This window comes from Hylobates moloch, unplaced genomic scaffold, assembly GCF_009828535.3.
Source record: "Hylobates moloch isolate HMO894 unplaced genomic scaffold, HMol_V3 SCAFFOLD_9, whole genome shotgun sequence".
NCBI lineage: Eukaryota > Metazoa > Chordata > Mammalia > Primates > Hylobatidae > Hylobates > Hylobates moloch.
Window position 1 is genome coordinate 54,367,175 of NW_026652284.1, and position 17,078 is coordinate 54,384,252.

A 17,078-nucleotide genomic window follows, 5' to 3' on the forward strand; every position below is an offset into this window, starting at 1 on the left:
GACTACAGGCGTGCACCACCATGTCTGGCTAACTTTTAAGTTTCTTGTAGTGGCGGGGTTTTGCCATGTTGTCCATGCTGGTTTTGAACACCTGAACTCAAGCAATCTTCCTGCCTCAGCTTCCCAAAGTGCTGGGATTACAGGCCTGAGCCACTGATGCTGGGCTACAGTGTCTTAATTAGTTCAGGTGCCATAACAAAACACCACAGACTGAATGGCTTAAACAACAAAAATTTATTTTTTCACAGTTCTGGAGGCTAGAAGTCCAAGATCAAGGTGTCTGCATAATTGGGTTCTCCTGAGGCCTCTCTCCTTGGCTTGCTGCTGTGTTTTGAATTTTGTGCCCTTGCAAACTCATGTTGAAATTTAATTGCCATTGTGATGATATTAAGAGGTGGGACTTTTAAGAGGTGATTAAGCCATGAAGGCTCTTCTCTTGTGAATAAATTAATGTCATTATTGCAGGAGTGAATTTCTTATAAAAGGACAAGTTTAGCCCCCTTATGTCTCCTGCTTTTGCTCCCTCTTGCCCTTCTGCTCTTCCATCATGGGATGAGACAGCAAGAACGCCCTTGTCAGATACCAGCACCTTGACATGGAACTTACCAGCCTCCAGAACTGTGAGAAATAAATTTCTGTTCTTTATGAAGTACCCAGACACCAATAATCTGTTAATAGCAACACAAAGTGGACTAAGACACTCACAGCTGGCTGCTTTCTCACTGTATCCTCACATGGCCTTTCCTCTGTATGCGCACATCCCTGGTGTTTCTTTGTGTGTCCAAATTTCCTCTTCTTATAAGGACACCAACAAGATTGGATTAGGGCCCATCCTAACAGCCTCATTTTAACTTAATTACCTCTTTAAAGGCACTGTCTCCAAATGCAGTCACATTCTGAGGTACTGGAGCCTCAACATGTGAATGGGGACGAGGGGAATAAGGACACATTTCTGTCAGTCGGTAACACACAAAAATGGCAAAAATTGGCTGATTTATTCTCCCAATTTTGGAAAAGGCAAAAAATGTGGGTGTGTGAGTTGGTTCCCAGGGCCTTGGGCACATGTTCTCCTATGATCCTGAGTCATTGGTCTCAGTTCTAATCTTTATTTATTTATTTTTTTTTGCTACAGATGGTTAGAAAATCCAAGGAATTAGTAGATTATTTAATGAAACCAATATTCTCTGAGCATTTAGCATGCACCTACTCTAGGAACTGAGGAGATAAGTGAATTAACAACAAAGACAAAAGTCTCTGCCCTTATGGATTCAGTAAAATATTCAGCATGTCAGATGGTGGTAATTGCTGTGAAAGAAAAATAAGGCTGGGGGGGTGCGGGGTAGAGGGTGCAAAGATGCAAAGATGAAGAAGCTAGGGGGTTGCATTTTAAATCAGGATGGCCAGCCAGATGTGATGGCACTCATCAGTAGTATAGCCCAGCTACTCAAGAGGCTGAGGCAGGAGGATAGCTTGAGCCCAGGAGGTCAAGGCTGCAGTGAACCATGTTTGTGCCACTGCACTCCAGTCTGGGCAACAGAGCAAGAACGAACCTGGCTAATTTTTAAATTTTTTGTAGAGACAGTGTCTTGCTGTGCTGCCCAGGCCAGTCCCAAACCCTGGGCTCAAGCAATTCTCCTGCCTTGGCCTTCCAAAGTGCTGGAATTACATGCATGAGCCACCATGCTAGGCCTAAAACCTGTTTCTTTTTTCTTTCTTTTCTTTTCTTTACTTTTCTTTTCTTTCTCTCTCTCTCTCTTTCCTTCCTTCCTTCCTTCCTTCCTTCCTTCCTTCCTTCCTTCCTTCCTTCCTTCCTTCCTTCCTTCCTTCTTTCCTTCTTTCCTTTCTTTCTTTCTTTCTTTCTTTCTTCTTTTTCTTTCTTTCTTTCTCTTTCTTTCTTTTTCTGACACAGAGTCTTGCTCTGTCACCCAGGCTGGAGTGCAGTGGCACGATCTCAGCTCATTGCAACCTCCCAGGTTCAAGTGATTTTCATGCCTTGGCCTCCCAAGTAGCTGGGACTACAGGCATGCATCACCATGCCTGGCTATTTTTTTGTGTTTTTAGTAGAGATGGGGTTTCACCATGTTGGTCTGGCTGGTCTTGAACTCCTGACCTCAAATGATCCACCCACCTTGGCCTCCTAAAGTGCTGGAATTACAGGCGTGAGCCACTGCCCCTGGTCCCGGCTAATTTTTGTATTTTTTGGGGGATGGGATTTATTTTTTTGAGATGGAGTCTTGCTCTGTCGCCCAGGCTGGAGTGCAGTGGCGCGATCTTGGCTCACAGCAGTCTCTGCCTCCTGGGTTGAAGTGATTCTCCTGCCTCAGCCTTCTGAGTAGCAGGGATTACAGGCGCACGCCACCACGCCTGGCTAATTTTTGTATTTTTAGTAGAGACAGGGTTTCACCATGTTGGTCGGGCTGGTCTCGAACTTCTGACCTCAGGCAATCCACCCGCCTGGGCCTCCCAAAGTGCTGGGATTACAGGCATGAGCCACCATGCCCGGTCTGTATTTTTTTAGTAGAGACCAGGCTGATCTTGAACTCCTGATTTTAGGTGATCAGCCTGCCTTGGCCTCCCAACATGTTGGGATTACAGGCATGAGCCACTGTGTCCGGCCTTTAACCTGTTTCTGTCTAAGTCTTCTCCATCTCATCATCTACCTAATTCCTTAGGCCCCAAACCAGAAGTATCCTTCAGCATCTCTTTCCCTCACCTATTACATTATTGTATTAGTCATTCCTGTTTTCATGATCTCCAGATTCTATTCTATATCCAAGTGCTTCTCAGTGCTCTCTAACACTCATGCCACATTTGTCTCTCCTTGGCCTCTACAAAAACCTCTTAAATTGCCCTCCCTCTGCTTCAGTTCTTGGCACTATACAATCTATTCTTGACACAGAGGCCAGAGAGATCTTTGCAAAATGAAAATAAGTTAGATAATGTGACCCCTCCTGCTTAAAATCCTCCAGTAGCTTTTCACTACAATTAGAGTGAAATCTCAACTTTATACCAAGACCTCCAAGACTCCTCAGGATCTTGAAGCAATACTAACACTACCTAGAGTTACAGTCAGATCCCAACCATTAGGGGGTCCTTCCCACAAGTTTTCTTCCCACATCAGATGCCATGTGCAAGCCCTAGGTTGACACCTGTGGTTCTCACTGGCTATACATCGGAGGTTCCCCTTTCTTGGGTTTGATCATTATTAGACTAGCTCTCCGAACACAAGGGAACACTCATTATGTTTACTGGTTTATTATAAAGCATATTATTAATACAAAGGATACAGAGGAATAGCCAGATGAAAGAGATACATAAGGTAAGGTGCAGGATAAGGGGACCAGAGTGTCCATGTCCTCTCTGGGCGCACCATCCTCCTAGCATCTCCATGTATTCATCAACCCAGAAGCTCTCCTAACCCTGTCATTCAGAAATTTTTATGGGGGGGCTCATCATGTAGGCATAATCGAATGTTAACTCTGTCTGTAGCCCCTCTCCCCTTCCTGCAGGATGGGAGGTGGGGCTAAAAGTTCCAAGCTTCTCATTATGGCTTGGTCTTTCTCGTAACTGGCCCTTATCCAGGAACCCACCAAGAGTTACCATTAGAAGAAAAGATGCTGCTATTGCCCAGGACAGTCCAAGGGACTAGAAGCTCTGGGCAAGAAATTGGGATCAAAAACCAAATGTTAGGACAAAAAATTCTCTTACCACTCCCATTGTTCTGTAAACTACAAGGGTTTTAGGATCTCTGTGCCAGAAACTGGGGCAGAGACAAAATATATATTTCTTATTATATCACAATATCACAAATTCTGTATACATTTTATAGTTATTTTTTTCTAGTTCTGTAAAAAATGTCATTGGTGCCAGGCATGGTGTCTCATGCCTATAATCCTAGTGCTTTGAGAGGCTGAAGTGAGAGGATCACTTGAGGCCAGGAGTTCAAGACCAGCCTGAGCAACACAGTGAGGCCCTATCTCTACAAAAAATGAAAAAAAAAATTCACTGGGTGTGGTGGCATGCACCTGTAGTACTAGATACTCAGGAGACTGAGGTGGGAGCATCACTTGAGCCCAGGAGTTTGAGGTTGCCCTAAGCTATGATTGTGCCACTACACTTTATCCTGGGTGACAGAGTGAAATCCTGTCTCTCTCTCTCAAAAAAAAAAATGCCATTAGGATTTTGATAGAGATTGCTTCAAATCTGGATCTGTAGAACACTTTGAATGGTATGAACATTTTAGCAACATTGTCTTCCAATCTATGAGCCAGGGATATCTTTCTGTTTCTTTTTGTCCTGTTAATTTCTTTGATCAATTTATTTTGTTGTTTTTACTATACAAGTCTTTAATTTCCTTAGTGAAGTTTATTGTATTCCTCCTGGTACTATTGTAAATTTGATTGTTTTTCTAATTTCTTTTCCAGATAGCTTGTTATAATTTTTTTTTTTTGAGGCAGAGTCTTGCTCTGTTGCCCAGGCTGGAATGCAGTGGCGTGATCTCAGCTCACTGTAGCCTCCACCTCCTGGGCTCAAGCAATTCTCATGCCTCAGCCTCCCAAGTAGCTGGGACGATATTCACCCACCACCACACCCGGCTAATTTTTTATTTTTAATAGAGATGGGGTTTCACCATGTTGGCCAGGCTGGTCTCAAACTCCTGACCTCAGGTGATCCACCCTCCTCGGCCTCCCAAACTGTTGGGATTACAGGTGTAAGCCACCACACCTGGCCATTTTAATTTTTTTGAAACAAGGTCTCAATCTGTTGCCCAGGATGGAGAGCAGTGGCACAATCTTGGCTCACTGCTGTCTTGACCTTCCGGGCTCAAGTGATCCTCCCACCTCATCCTCCTGAGTAGCTATAGGCATGCACATCACATCCAGCTAATTTTTGTATTTTTTGTACAGATGGGGTTTTGCCATGTTGCCTAGTCTGGTCTTGAATTCCTGGACTCAAGCGATTCTGCTGTGTTGGCCTCCCAAAGTGCTGGGGTTACAGGTGCAAACCACTGCACCAGGCCTGATAGCTTGTTGACAGTATATAGTAACATTACTGATTTTTGTAGGTTCATTTTATATCCTGCAATTTTGCAGAATTCATTTATTAGTTCTAACAACTTTTTTACATTTTTATTTTCTTTAAAATTTTTTAAAGTTTGTAACAGAGACAGGGTCTTGCTATGTTGCCCAGGCTAGTCTTGAACTCCTGGCCTTATGTGATCCTTCCACCTCTGCCTGCCAAGGTGCTGAGATTACAGGCACGAGCCACCATGTCCAGCCAGCTGTAACAATTTTTAATGAAGCCTTTAGGGATTTCTATATATAAGACTATGTCATCTGCAAAAAGATAATTTTTCTTCTTCCCTTCTAATTTGGATGCCTTTTTTTTTTTCTTGACTAATTGCTTTGGCTAGGACTTCTAGTACTATGTTGACCAAGAGTGGTGAGAATGGACATCACTGCCTTGTTCCTGATCTTAGAGGAAAACCTTTCAGTTTTTCACCATTGAGTATGATGTTGACTGTGGGCTTTTCATATATGACCTTGTCCTCAAAGTCCTAGCCTATCTTAATGATCTATGAAATGCCTTTCAGGTCATTCTCCTATTGTCTTGATGTAGAAGAACACTTGGCTCTCTTCTATCCATACTAATTTCGTTATCGAATTTTACTATAAGTGGCCAAAAGAAGCCATGCAGCACCTTGAGCACTTTCCTGCTTATCTATTTCTTCTACCAGATAGTGTAGATCCTTGCTCTTAAGTTCCACTTTTCACACAGTTTTAGGGAACAGACACAAGTCCATCAAGTTCTTTGCAATTGTGTAGCAAGGATGGCCTTTACTGCAGTTTCCAATACCTTGTTTTTCATTTGTGTCTGAGGCCTCATCAGAATTGCCTTTACCTTCCACATTTCTACCAACGTTCTGATTATGACCACTTAAGTAATCGCTAAGAATTTCCAGACTTTCCGTACATTTCTTCCCTTCTTCTGAGCCCACATCAGAATTGCCCTTAATGCTCTATTCATGGCAATATGGACTTTTTTCTAGCCTGTTCCTCCAAACTCTTCCAGCCTCTGCCTATTATCCAGTTTCAAAGCTGCTTCCATATTTTTAGGTACCTGTTATAGCAACACCTCACCTCTCTGGCACCAATTTTCTATCTTCATCTGTTTTTTGCTGCTATAACAAAACACATAAGACTGGGTAATTTATAATAAACAGAAATTTATTTGGCTCATGGTTCTGGTTGTTGAGAAATCCAACATTGAGGCATTGCATCTAGCAAGGGTCTTCTTACTGCATCATCCCATGGCAGAAGGGCAGAAGGCCAAAAGGGCACTTGTCAGGGGTGGGGAAGGAGGCTATACTCATCCTTTTATCAGGAATCCACATCCACAATAACTAATCCACTCCTGCAACAACAGCATTAATTCATTCACAAGGGCAGAGCCCTCATGAACTGATCACCTCTTGGAGGTTCCACCCCTCAACACTCTTGCATTGGGGATTAAATTTCCAATGCATGAACTTCAGGTAATGCATTCAAACCATAGCAACACCTTATAGTTATGACAGTCTGTTTTAAGCTAATGACAACTTAAATTGAATCACATATAACAACTCTACAATTTAGGAGCTGGAGACTAGCCTGGGCAACAAAGAAAGCCTCTATCTCTAGGCTGGAGTGCAGAGGTGTGATCTCAGCTCACTCCAACCTCCGCCTCCTGGGTTTGAGTGATTCTTGTGCCTCAGCCTCCTGAATAGCTGGGATGACAGGCACGTGCTGTGCTGACACGCCCAGATAATTTTTGTATTTTTTGCAGAGATGGGGTTTTGCTACGTTGGCCAGGCTGGTCTTGAACTCCTGACCTCAAACCATTGGTCTACCTTGGCCTCCCAAAGTGCTGGGATTACAGGCATGAGCCAGCACACTTGGCCTCTACAAATTTTTTTTAAATTAAAAACAAAACAAAACAAAAAACAGGCCACATGTGGTTACTTATGCCTGTAATGCCAGCACTTTGGGATGCTGAGGCAGGAAGATCACTTGAGTCCAGGAGTTCAAGACCAGCCTGGGCAACATAGTGAGACCTCATCTCTAAAAAAAAAAATTAGCTGAGTGTGGTAGTATGCACCTGTAGTCTCAGCTATTGGCAAGAGGATCACTTGAGCCCAGGAGTTAGAAGCTGCAATGAGCTATGATTGCATCACTGCACTCCAGCTTGGGCGACAGAGCAGACCCTGTATTTAAAAACAAACCAACAAACAAAACTATTTCATTGGGCTTCTTGGATTTGCATTTCCATTATTTCCATTATTTCCATTTCTTCCCTAGATTTGGGAAGTTTTCAACCTTCCTTCCTTCCTTCCTTCCCTTCTTTTCTTTTCTTTTCTTTTTTCTCTCTCTCTCTCTCCCTCTCTCTCTCTCTCTCCCTCTTTCTTTCTTTCTTTTTGAGACAGAGTCTTGCTCTTTCATCCAGGCTGGAGTGCAGTGGTGTGATCTCGGCTCACTGCAACCTCTGTTTCCCAGGCTCAACTGATTCTCATGCCTCAGCCTCCTAAGTAGCTGGGATTATAGCCATTATTTCTTTGAATAAACTTTCTGTAGTCTGTTCTTTTTTTCTTCCACTTCTGGAACTCTCCATATATAATGCATATATGGTTCTGGTTGGTGGTGTCTCACCATTACCTTAAGTTTTCTTCACTCTTTTAAATTATTTTTTCCTTTTGCTCCTCTGACTGAATTCTTTTCCAGGGACCTCTCTCTGAGTTCACTGATCCTTTCATCTACTTGGTCTAGTCTGCTGATGAACCCTCCAGTGAACTTTTTTAGTTCGGTTATTGTGTTCCTAGATCCATGATTTTTCTTTTTTTTTTTTTTTTGAGACAGAGTCTTGTTCTGTCACCCAGGCTGGAGTGTAGTGGCACAGTCTTGGCTCACTGCAACCTCCGCCTCCTGGGTTCAAGTGATTCTCCAGCCTCAGCCTCCCAAGTAGCTAGGATTACATGCACATGCCACCACACCCAGCTAATTTTTGTATTTTTTTTCATAGAGATGGGGTTTCACCATGTTGGCCAGGCTGGTCTGGAACTCCTGACCTCAGGTGATCTGCCCACCTCGGCCTCCCAGAGTGCTGGGATTACAGGCATGAGTCACCATGCCCAGCCTTCAGCTCCATGATTTCGGTGTGGTCCTTTAAAATGTTTTCTTTCTTCTTGTTGAAATTCTCACTGCATTCATGTATTGTTCTCTTGACCTCAGTGAGCATCTTTATGAGAGATATTTTAAATTGTCTGTCAGGTAAATCATAAAACTTCATTTCCTTAGCATAAGTGAGGAAGATTTGTCTTGCTCCTTTGTTTGAAACATCTTTGCCTGATCTTTCATTTTCCTTGTCTCTCTGTTTGGCATCTACACATTACAAAGCAGACATCTTTTTCAGTCTTCACAAATTGGCTTCACACAGGAACATACCCACACCTATTGTTGTGGGAATCAGGAGGACGAGAGAGACCTTGGGAGAAAGCAAGAGGATCTTTATTGAATGCACTCAGACCCAGTGGACTTAACATCCAAAAACTGGGCCCCAAACAAGGACAGCACTTGACTTTTATACACACTTCTAAAAGGGGGTGGGCTATCTTGAAGCAGGCTTACAGTGGCATGAAAGCAAGGATATAGAGGCAGAACAATTAATCCAATTGTGACAGGTTCATAACTCAGGACTATATATGAACATTTCTATGCAACCCAGATGTCTGTTATCTAGGTTTTGCTCAAAAGAGCCCTGCACTGGTTTATCTCATAGTCTTCACCATGGTGCCCAGACGGCTGTAGTTCAGGCCTGCTCAGGCTTCTCATGACCTTCGCTGTACTTCTTAGGTAAAACAGAATACTTGAAGTTCCTAGTTACAGAGAACAAGAATCTATAAACTCATACCATAAAAGAAAGGAAAATTTGTTTTTCCTCTCCCTATGTTGAGGGAGTGCTGGGAGTCTCCAGAGCACATTCCTTTGTGTCCTATCTTCTCAGATAGTGTTTATCGAGACTTTTCTTGAGTCTGGGCCTTGCCTGCTACTGCCTTTGAGATGAGTCAGCCTAATACAGGAAAGCTTCTTTCTTTCTTTTTTTAATTTTCTTTTTCTTTCTTTCTTTAATTTCCCACTTCACTATTAGCCTGGTTAGAGATTCTGGGGTCCTCTACCAACTCTTTATCACTTCAGGGAGATGCAGGCAGCTGTGTTTTTTTTGTCCACCTATTCTGTGCTGAGCCAGAGATGGAGTGGTGGAGGGAACTGTGGCATCTACCAGCCCCAGCTGCTGTCTCCATTCCCCTGCCAGGCAGCTAGACTATGCCAGACCTGTCAGAACTCTAGGACTGATGAGAAAGATGTAAGTTTTTTGGGGATCCCCAGAGAAATTGGGATGCTGGATGCATGGATTAACTCTTTCCCTCCCCAGGAGAAAGCTGAGAGCTAAGATTTTTCATCTGCTCACTCTGTGCTGAGCAGAGGGGAGGATTAATGATGCCTATCTGCCCAAGCCACTGCCTTTATTCTCCCCTGGGTGGTAGACTGTGCCAGACTCATCAGAGCTCCAAGACTGGCAAGACAGAAGCCAGTCCTCTGGGAAGCCCTCGTGAAAAGGTTGGGGTTCTGGACATGTGAAACAACTTCTCTCCTCCCATGGGTGGAGCTAGGAGCTGGTGGGGGGGGTCTCTTCCTGATTGTATGCCACCACACCAGGGTAATAATCTCTGGCTAGAGAATGTCCCAAGTCTCCCTACTGGCTTTGTTGAATCTGGTTTTGTGTTCTCCTTGGGTGCAGGAGTCTTTCAATTAGTTTGATTTCTCATAAAGGGAATTTTTCTGTAAATCGTTGTGTTTGTGGAGGCAAGAAGAGTTCAGGGCTTCTGATTCTGCCACGTTGCTGATGTTATTCTTTTGGAGAGATATTTTCAATCATCATAAATTTTTCTTATTTTATAATTCTAATGCAAGATTCATCTTAAAAGGCTGATATTAAGAATACTATACTGACTGGAGATGATTTGCAGTAATTTATTGACATTATCTTTATTGCTTTTAGATAAAATGCAATACCCAATTTCAATTAATATTAATCCCTGTATAGAATTGAAAGGATCCAAAGGATTGTTGCACATTTTCTACATTCCAAGTAAGTTCAAATTTTTGCTTTTATAGACCAATCAAAGGAGTTAAGAAATGTCAGTGATAAATGATTGTGTTTCAAATATACTTGTATTCATTATCTATTGCTATGTAACAAATTACCACAATCTTTGTGGCTTAACACAGCACACATTATATTATCTCATCATCTTTGTTGATCCGTATTCTGGACATGGCTTACCTGTGTCTGCTTCAAGGTCTCCCATAAGGCTACAATCAAGGTGTTTGCCAGGCTGGAGTCCCTTCTGAGGCTCAACTAGGAAATATATACTTCTAAGCTCACGTAGCTGTTGTCAGTATTCAGTTATTAATATTCAGTCCCTTGTTGGCTGTTGGCCACCCGTCAGTTCCTTAACACATGGGCATTTTCAATATGGCTGCTTGCTTTTTCAAAGCCGGCAAGGGGGACAGTCAGCTAGCTAGGCAAGTCACAATCTTACATAGCATAATCATGGAAGTAACACTCCATCATCTTTGCTGGGTTCTGTTGGTTAGAAGCAAGTCACTAGGCCAGCCCTTACTATTGGGAGAGGATTACACAAGAACATGTGTGTAGAAATGGTAATAACTTCAGCTGTCCAACAATCTTACAGGTATATCCTTCGTCAATCATTAGCTATAAGTAATATTGGGTTTCCATTAGTCAAAGATCTGTGTGTGAGCAAGCCAGGACTTTAACATTTTTTTAAAGATGGTCTTTCTAGAGAAAAATACAGTAATAATGGGATGACAGAAGGCCATGTGTTTTGTTTTGCTTTGTGTTGTGTCTTGGTTTTCCTTTCTATGATTTTGCTTGTTACCAGCTTAGAAAAAAGCTAACGCAGGTGGGGTGATAGCATAGGGCTGTATCTCAGTCTCTGTGCAGACACAAAACTTTTCCCTCTCCTACCAGTTACCCAACATTGTTTATTGCCTATAAGCTCTGGAATCCCAGAAAACTTTAGTTTTAATCTTTATTTTTATTTATTTTATTTTATTTTATTTATTTATTTATTTTGAGATGGAGTCTTGCTCTGTCGCCCAGGCTGGAGTGCAGTGGTGCAATCTCGGCTCACTGCAAGCTCTACCTCCTGGGTTCACGCCATTCTCCTGCCTCAGCCTCTCCGAGTAGCTGGGACTACAGGTGCCCGCCACCACACCCGGCTAATTTTTTGTATTTTTAGTGGAGACGGGGTTTCACCATGGTCTCAATCTCCTGACCTTGTGATCCGCCCACCTTGGCCTCCCAAAGTTCTGGGATTACAAGCGTGAGCCACCGCGCCCGGCCTAGTTTTAATCTTTATCATCATCATTATCACCATAATTTACATCCTAGTTTAGATTTGGAGCTTGTTTTACATTAATACTTTACAGAGTAGTTTTACATAAATAAGCTTAAACATTTTCCCCCGATTTTAGTTCTCTGGCTTACCAGAAAAATGAAAAACAGCAACAACAAAATCCCCAAAACTGAGAAACCAGGAATGATAGACAATAAACTTGTGTTTTAATTTTCATGATTCTAGTTGTTCAACCTGTTTTTTTGACACTCTGTATCTGTATTCATTTATTCACTAAAAAAATGCTTAGTAAATTGTAAGTATCGTGCTAGGCACTGTGAATTCATTGATAAGATATTCTCTCTCTCTCTCTCTTTTTTTTTTTTTTTTTTTTGAGATGGAGTCTCTGTCTGTTGCCCAGGCTGGAGTACAGTGGCACGATCTCGGCTCACTACAGCCTCTGCCTTCTGGGTTCAATCTGTTCTCCTGCCTCAGCCTCCTGGGTAGCTGGGATTACAGGCACCCACCACCACGCCCGGCTAATTTTTGTATTTTTAGTAGAGAAGGGGTTTCACCATGTTGGCCAGGCTGGTCTTGAACTCCTAAGCTCAAGTGATCCACCCGCCTAGGCCTCCCAAAGTGCTGGGACTACAGGCGCGAGCCACCGTGCCCAGCCAATAAGACACTCTCTTGATCTTCAGGAATCCATCAGTGCAATAGGAGAGACAGAACTGCCGATAGCATGGTATAAGTGAAGTGACAGCAACAGGGCTTAGTGACAGCACAGAGCAAAGGATGATTAACTCTATTTCCTCCACTTTCCTGGCCAAAGATAAAATAAATAAAGTTTTGCTTGGCTAAGGCTCTACAGTTTCTTCTTTTTTCCTAGGTTCTGTTTTCTGGTCCGTTGGCAGGTTTTACCCCTACACAATTGGCATAAAGAATGATTTACATAATGGATAATCTCACTTTCAAGTGAATCCCTTGCCCTTACACACAGGAAACAGGTTGTATCTTTCTAGGCCAAGATAATAAGACAGTACGAAATCATTTAGTGTTCTCTGAAAAGCAGACACTAAGAAGGAATTAGGCTAGAGATTTCTTGGAGGAAACGCTTGTGAACAATAAAGGGGAGAGGAAGCCAGAGTAGGCTAGAAGAAAATTCAGATTGGGGTGCAGGTCTGATACCTTTGAAAAGAGAGTAGGGAGGAAGGAGAATTAAGTAGGATAATCCTCAGACCAGAATGCATCCCTGAGACACTCTTGGCCTGGGCCAAATTGGAAGCCCCAGAGCAGAATGCCTGTTGTAAGAGTCCCGTGACAGGCGGGAGCAGCCTGGCTCTAGGGTCCTTGCAGTGCTGGATCATTATAGGCGCAGCCTACGAGAGGGTGACCTCTGGCTGAGTGCTGAGATAGATGTGAAGGTACGGCAGCTGCAGGCTATCTGCCAGCTGCTCTCCTCATAGCAGCTGCTTTTGAAGGGAAATTTGAGGGACATACCTCAACAGCCATCACAAATGTTTTATAATTTCTTACTAAATATGACATTTTTATAACAAATTATATTAATTCATTAACAAAATAATTATTCACTCATATTTTTATAGCGCAATTATGTTTCCATAGAATATACTATAATGTTGGTATAAAGTGTGAGGCCACATTCATGGAAATCAACCTTACTTTTATGGCCTCATTTCTACTTGCATTCAGGAAGAGATACAAGTACAAACTTGAACCAAAAATAGGTTGAGAATGGAAATGATATCTTTTGAGACGTCAAAGCCTTGCTAATAAATTATTTGTATATTATTAACTGATTGACAGATAAAACTGGAGCATAAGCTTCCTTCGAGGTTATTTCTGGAAGTTCCTGGAATTGTCTTTGGTAAGCTAAAAAATAGTCTTCTTTTATACCACATGACAGCCACCATGTTTCTTTTCTTTTTTTGAGACGGAGTCTCACTCTGTCACCCAGGCTGGAGTGCAGTTGCGTGATCTCGGCTCACTGCAGCCTTCACCTCCTGGGTTCCAACGATTCTCCTGCCTCAGCACCCCTGGTAGCTGGGATTACAGGCGCCTGCCACCGCACTCAGCTAATTTTTGTATTTTTAGCAGAGACAGGGTTTCGCCGTGTTGGCCAGGATGGTCTCAAACTCCTGACCTCAGGTGATCTGCCCGCCTCGGCCTCTCAAAGTGCTAGGATTACAGGTGTGAGCCACCGCGCCCAGCCCATGTTTCTTGTCTCTCACTCCAACTCCCACATTGACATCCCCGGCCTGCTGTGCCACAAAAGTGGTGTCTCATTGTTGCCATTGTTCATGTTCTTAACATGACCACAGTGCTGTCCAAGGCCAAGGAGTTTCTCACAACGTAAACTATTTAGTTGTCAAAGCAGGACTTCCTTTCCTGGAATTATTGAAGACTGGAATCATGCTGTGTTTCACGAAGAAATGGAAGAAGGTCCTTTGCCCTGCATTGTCACTGGACACCACAGTGGCACTGTCTTGTGCTTCTGTGTCTCCAGGAATTCCTTGTGAAAATGGTCTTTCAACTTCTACACACAGCACTGCTTTTGGAGAAGTTCAAGCCCAAGTCCATGGAGGAGGCCATGGGATCACTGTTTGAAACAGACCCCAGGATATTCTTCTCCACACCCTACCCTGAAAGTTGAGAAGTGAAGACAAGTTAGGAAAGTTGGTGGTGCTTCAGGTTCAGAGCAATGAGGGCCTGCATGAAGGCAGCGCGGTAATGGGGATGAAAAGGAGGTTAGAAAGATTTACTGGGACTGGGAATTCTAGTGCCAACTTGGTGATGAAGAGGAGGAAATCACTTTTAGATCTGTTGGGTGAGGTAACTGGGCAACATTTGAGTAGAGATATTGAATAAATACATGGAATCAATGCTCAGGAGAAAGGTTGAGACTAAAGTTGACTTGAGAATTGTCACCTTATGTGGTACTTGGCCTAAGAGAGTGTGCAGAGTGAAAACTGAGGAGAAGTGAGGATAGAACCTGGAGAAATCCAGGAGTCGATGAAATAGACTGAGGAGGAGGAGTCTGAGAGATTGGAGGACACCTGGAAGAGAGTGGTTGCACCAACACCAAAGAAGGTTTAGGGAAAGGAGCAGGCAGTTCTGTTAAGCATAGCCAAGTTCAAATTAAAGTTAGAAAAGTTGTCTTTTGATTATGGTTACAATGAATCATGGTGATCTTACTAGGAAAATATTTTCAGTGGGGTGGTGGTTGTAAAATTGTTTTCATTATGAAAAGGATTGGGCATCTTTTTTGGCCAGGCATGGTGGCTCATGCCTGTAATCCCAGCACTTTGGGAGGACGAGGTGGGTGGATCACAAGGTCAGGAGTTCAAGACCAGCCTGGCCAAAATGGTGAAACCCCATTTCTACTAAAAATACAAAAATTAGCTGGGCGCGGTGGCAGGTGCCTTTAATCCCAGCTACTCGGGAGGCTGAGGCAGGAGAATTGCTTGAACCTGGGCAGCAAAGGTTGCAGTGAGCCAAGATTATGCCACTGCACTCCAGTCTGTCTCAAAAAAAAAAAAAAAAAAAAAAGAAGAGAAAGAAAAGGATTGTGCATCTTTTTCATTTGGGCCAACTGAATAAGTTGGAAGAGTTGAGAAAAATGCATTGATTACTGGAATTTTTCATGGTAGTTGGAAATAGGGAGATCATGACGAAATTAAAAAATAGCCATACATTTAATTTTCCTCAAAAGATTCTATTTTATTCTCAAGAAATCTTTCATCAGAACTCCTAGAAAGTTGACCGTCTCACTGTATTTCCTTTCCCTTTCTTTTCTTTTGAATTTTCTAGCAGAACCATGACTAGAACTAGACATTTTATGTCTTTATTTGATAGTTTTCTCAACGAAGTTATGAAGGCTTTTCTGTTTTTAGGCAGAGCATGCATAGTTTTACTGTGGAACATTGTATCTGATTATGATTTACTAGTTGCCCTCTCAGAACTTCAGTTTTCTCATCTGCAGAAGAAGAGTAATAATACACATCTTATAGATAGTTGTGATGATTAAATGAAATAATGTAAAAAAAGCACAGGGCCCCTTTTAACTATACAATAAATGTTAATTATTATGTATAAAAGAATCTACTATTTGAGGGCCTAATGGGATTTTTTCTTTTAAAGGGAGAGATTTAAAGCAATTATATTTCAATCTCTATATAACTGTCAACACCATGAATCTTCCAAAGCGCAAAGAGGTTATTTGCCGAGGATCTGATGATGATTACTCTTTTTGCAGAGCTCTGAAGGGAGGTAAGTATTCAGTTCATATTACTTTTAGAATAGGAAATAATTCTTTATGAAAATGTTATGAAAATTAAATACATTGAAAATGGGAAGTTCCTTTTCTGCTAATAATTCTTTTACCATCCAAAGTTTTTACTTTTAGCAGCTTAAATAACATTTTATAACTATATACTTGAACTGTTAAGATGACACCTATATGATTTGTATTATTAATATTTTTCATAGTAACCCACCAGATTTTCTATACAGTCATTGGTTTCTTCAGTGACTTCTGCCTTTATGTTCCTCCTTGGAATTATTTACAAAATCATAACATTCAGAAATTAGGACCCTTACAGAGATCTTACACCAAGGGATAAAAAAATAAAAAATAAAAATGAATAAAAACAAGGAATTACCACTTTGGAGCTATATTCCAGCTTTTCCATTTACCAGCAATGTGACTTTTGGCATGTTATTAATATTTAACCTTTCTTGGCCTCATTTTCCTCAGCTATATATAAAGTGGGAAAGTAAAACACATCATACATAGTTTTAAGAATTAAATTAGAGAATGTGTGTTAAAAAAAAAGCCTAGTACAGTGTTCAGAATAAGAATCCTTCTTTTGTTATGGATTTTCCAGTCCTGTCATCTTTATAATGAGGGAACTGATGTTTGCAGTGGCTCAGTAATGTGTCCATGGTCATTTGGAGAACTAGTAACAGAGCAGCCTCCTGACTCTGACATGACTACTGTGTCATGCTTTCTCTTTGGAAAAAAAAATCCCTTAGCAAATTACTGTTTTTTTAATTGTGCATTTCTTTTACACAATCTCTGTGGAATTACATTGATATTCTACCTGAATCTTCAAAGTTTTTCTTCAGACCTCAGAGGTGTCAGACTCAAATCAGCTTGTCTACTTCTTCTCTCCCTCCTCCCACTTTCTTCCATAAACATTGAACCTAATTTGAGCAGATCATGATTTAGGGCCTGGTTATCTGAAGTTGAATGGTAGCATCTCCTTCCTCAGAAAGTCACTCTGGGGAAAACTGGATTGCCATATGCAGAAAAATGAAACTGGACCCCTATCTCTCACCACATACAAAAATCAACTCAAGATGGATGAACAACTTAAGCATAAGATCTTCTATTATAAACATACCAGAAGAAACCTAGGAAAGATTCTTCTGGACATTGGTCTAGGCAAAGAATTTATGACAAAGATCTCAAAAGCACAGGCAATAAAGACAAAAGTAGACAAATGGGACTTAATTACATCAAAAAGTTTCTGCATAGCAAAAGAAATAATCAGCGGAGTGAACAGACAACCTGTAGTATATGAGAAAAAATTCGCAAACT

At 41.8% G+C, this 17,078-nt stretch overlaps 1 protein-coding gene across 1 annotated transcript in view; it reads left to right on the forward strand.

Annotated features, from left to right (window-relative positions):
• Positions 1-17,078, forward strand: part of LY96 (lymphocyte antigen 96) — a 38,011-nt gene that overhangs the window by 3,257 nt on the left and 17,676 nt on the right. The window contains exons 2-3 of the mRNA XM_032758453.2: positions 10,093-10,182; positions 15,617-15,745. Coding sequence (XP_032614344.1) covers positions 10,093-10,182; positions 15,617-15,745 — 219 coding nt within the window. The remainder of the gene's footprint in view (positions 1-10,092; positions 10,183-15,616; positions 15,746-17,078) is intronic.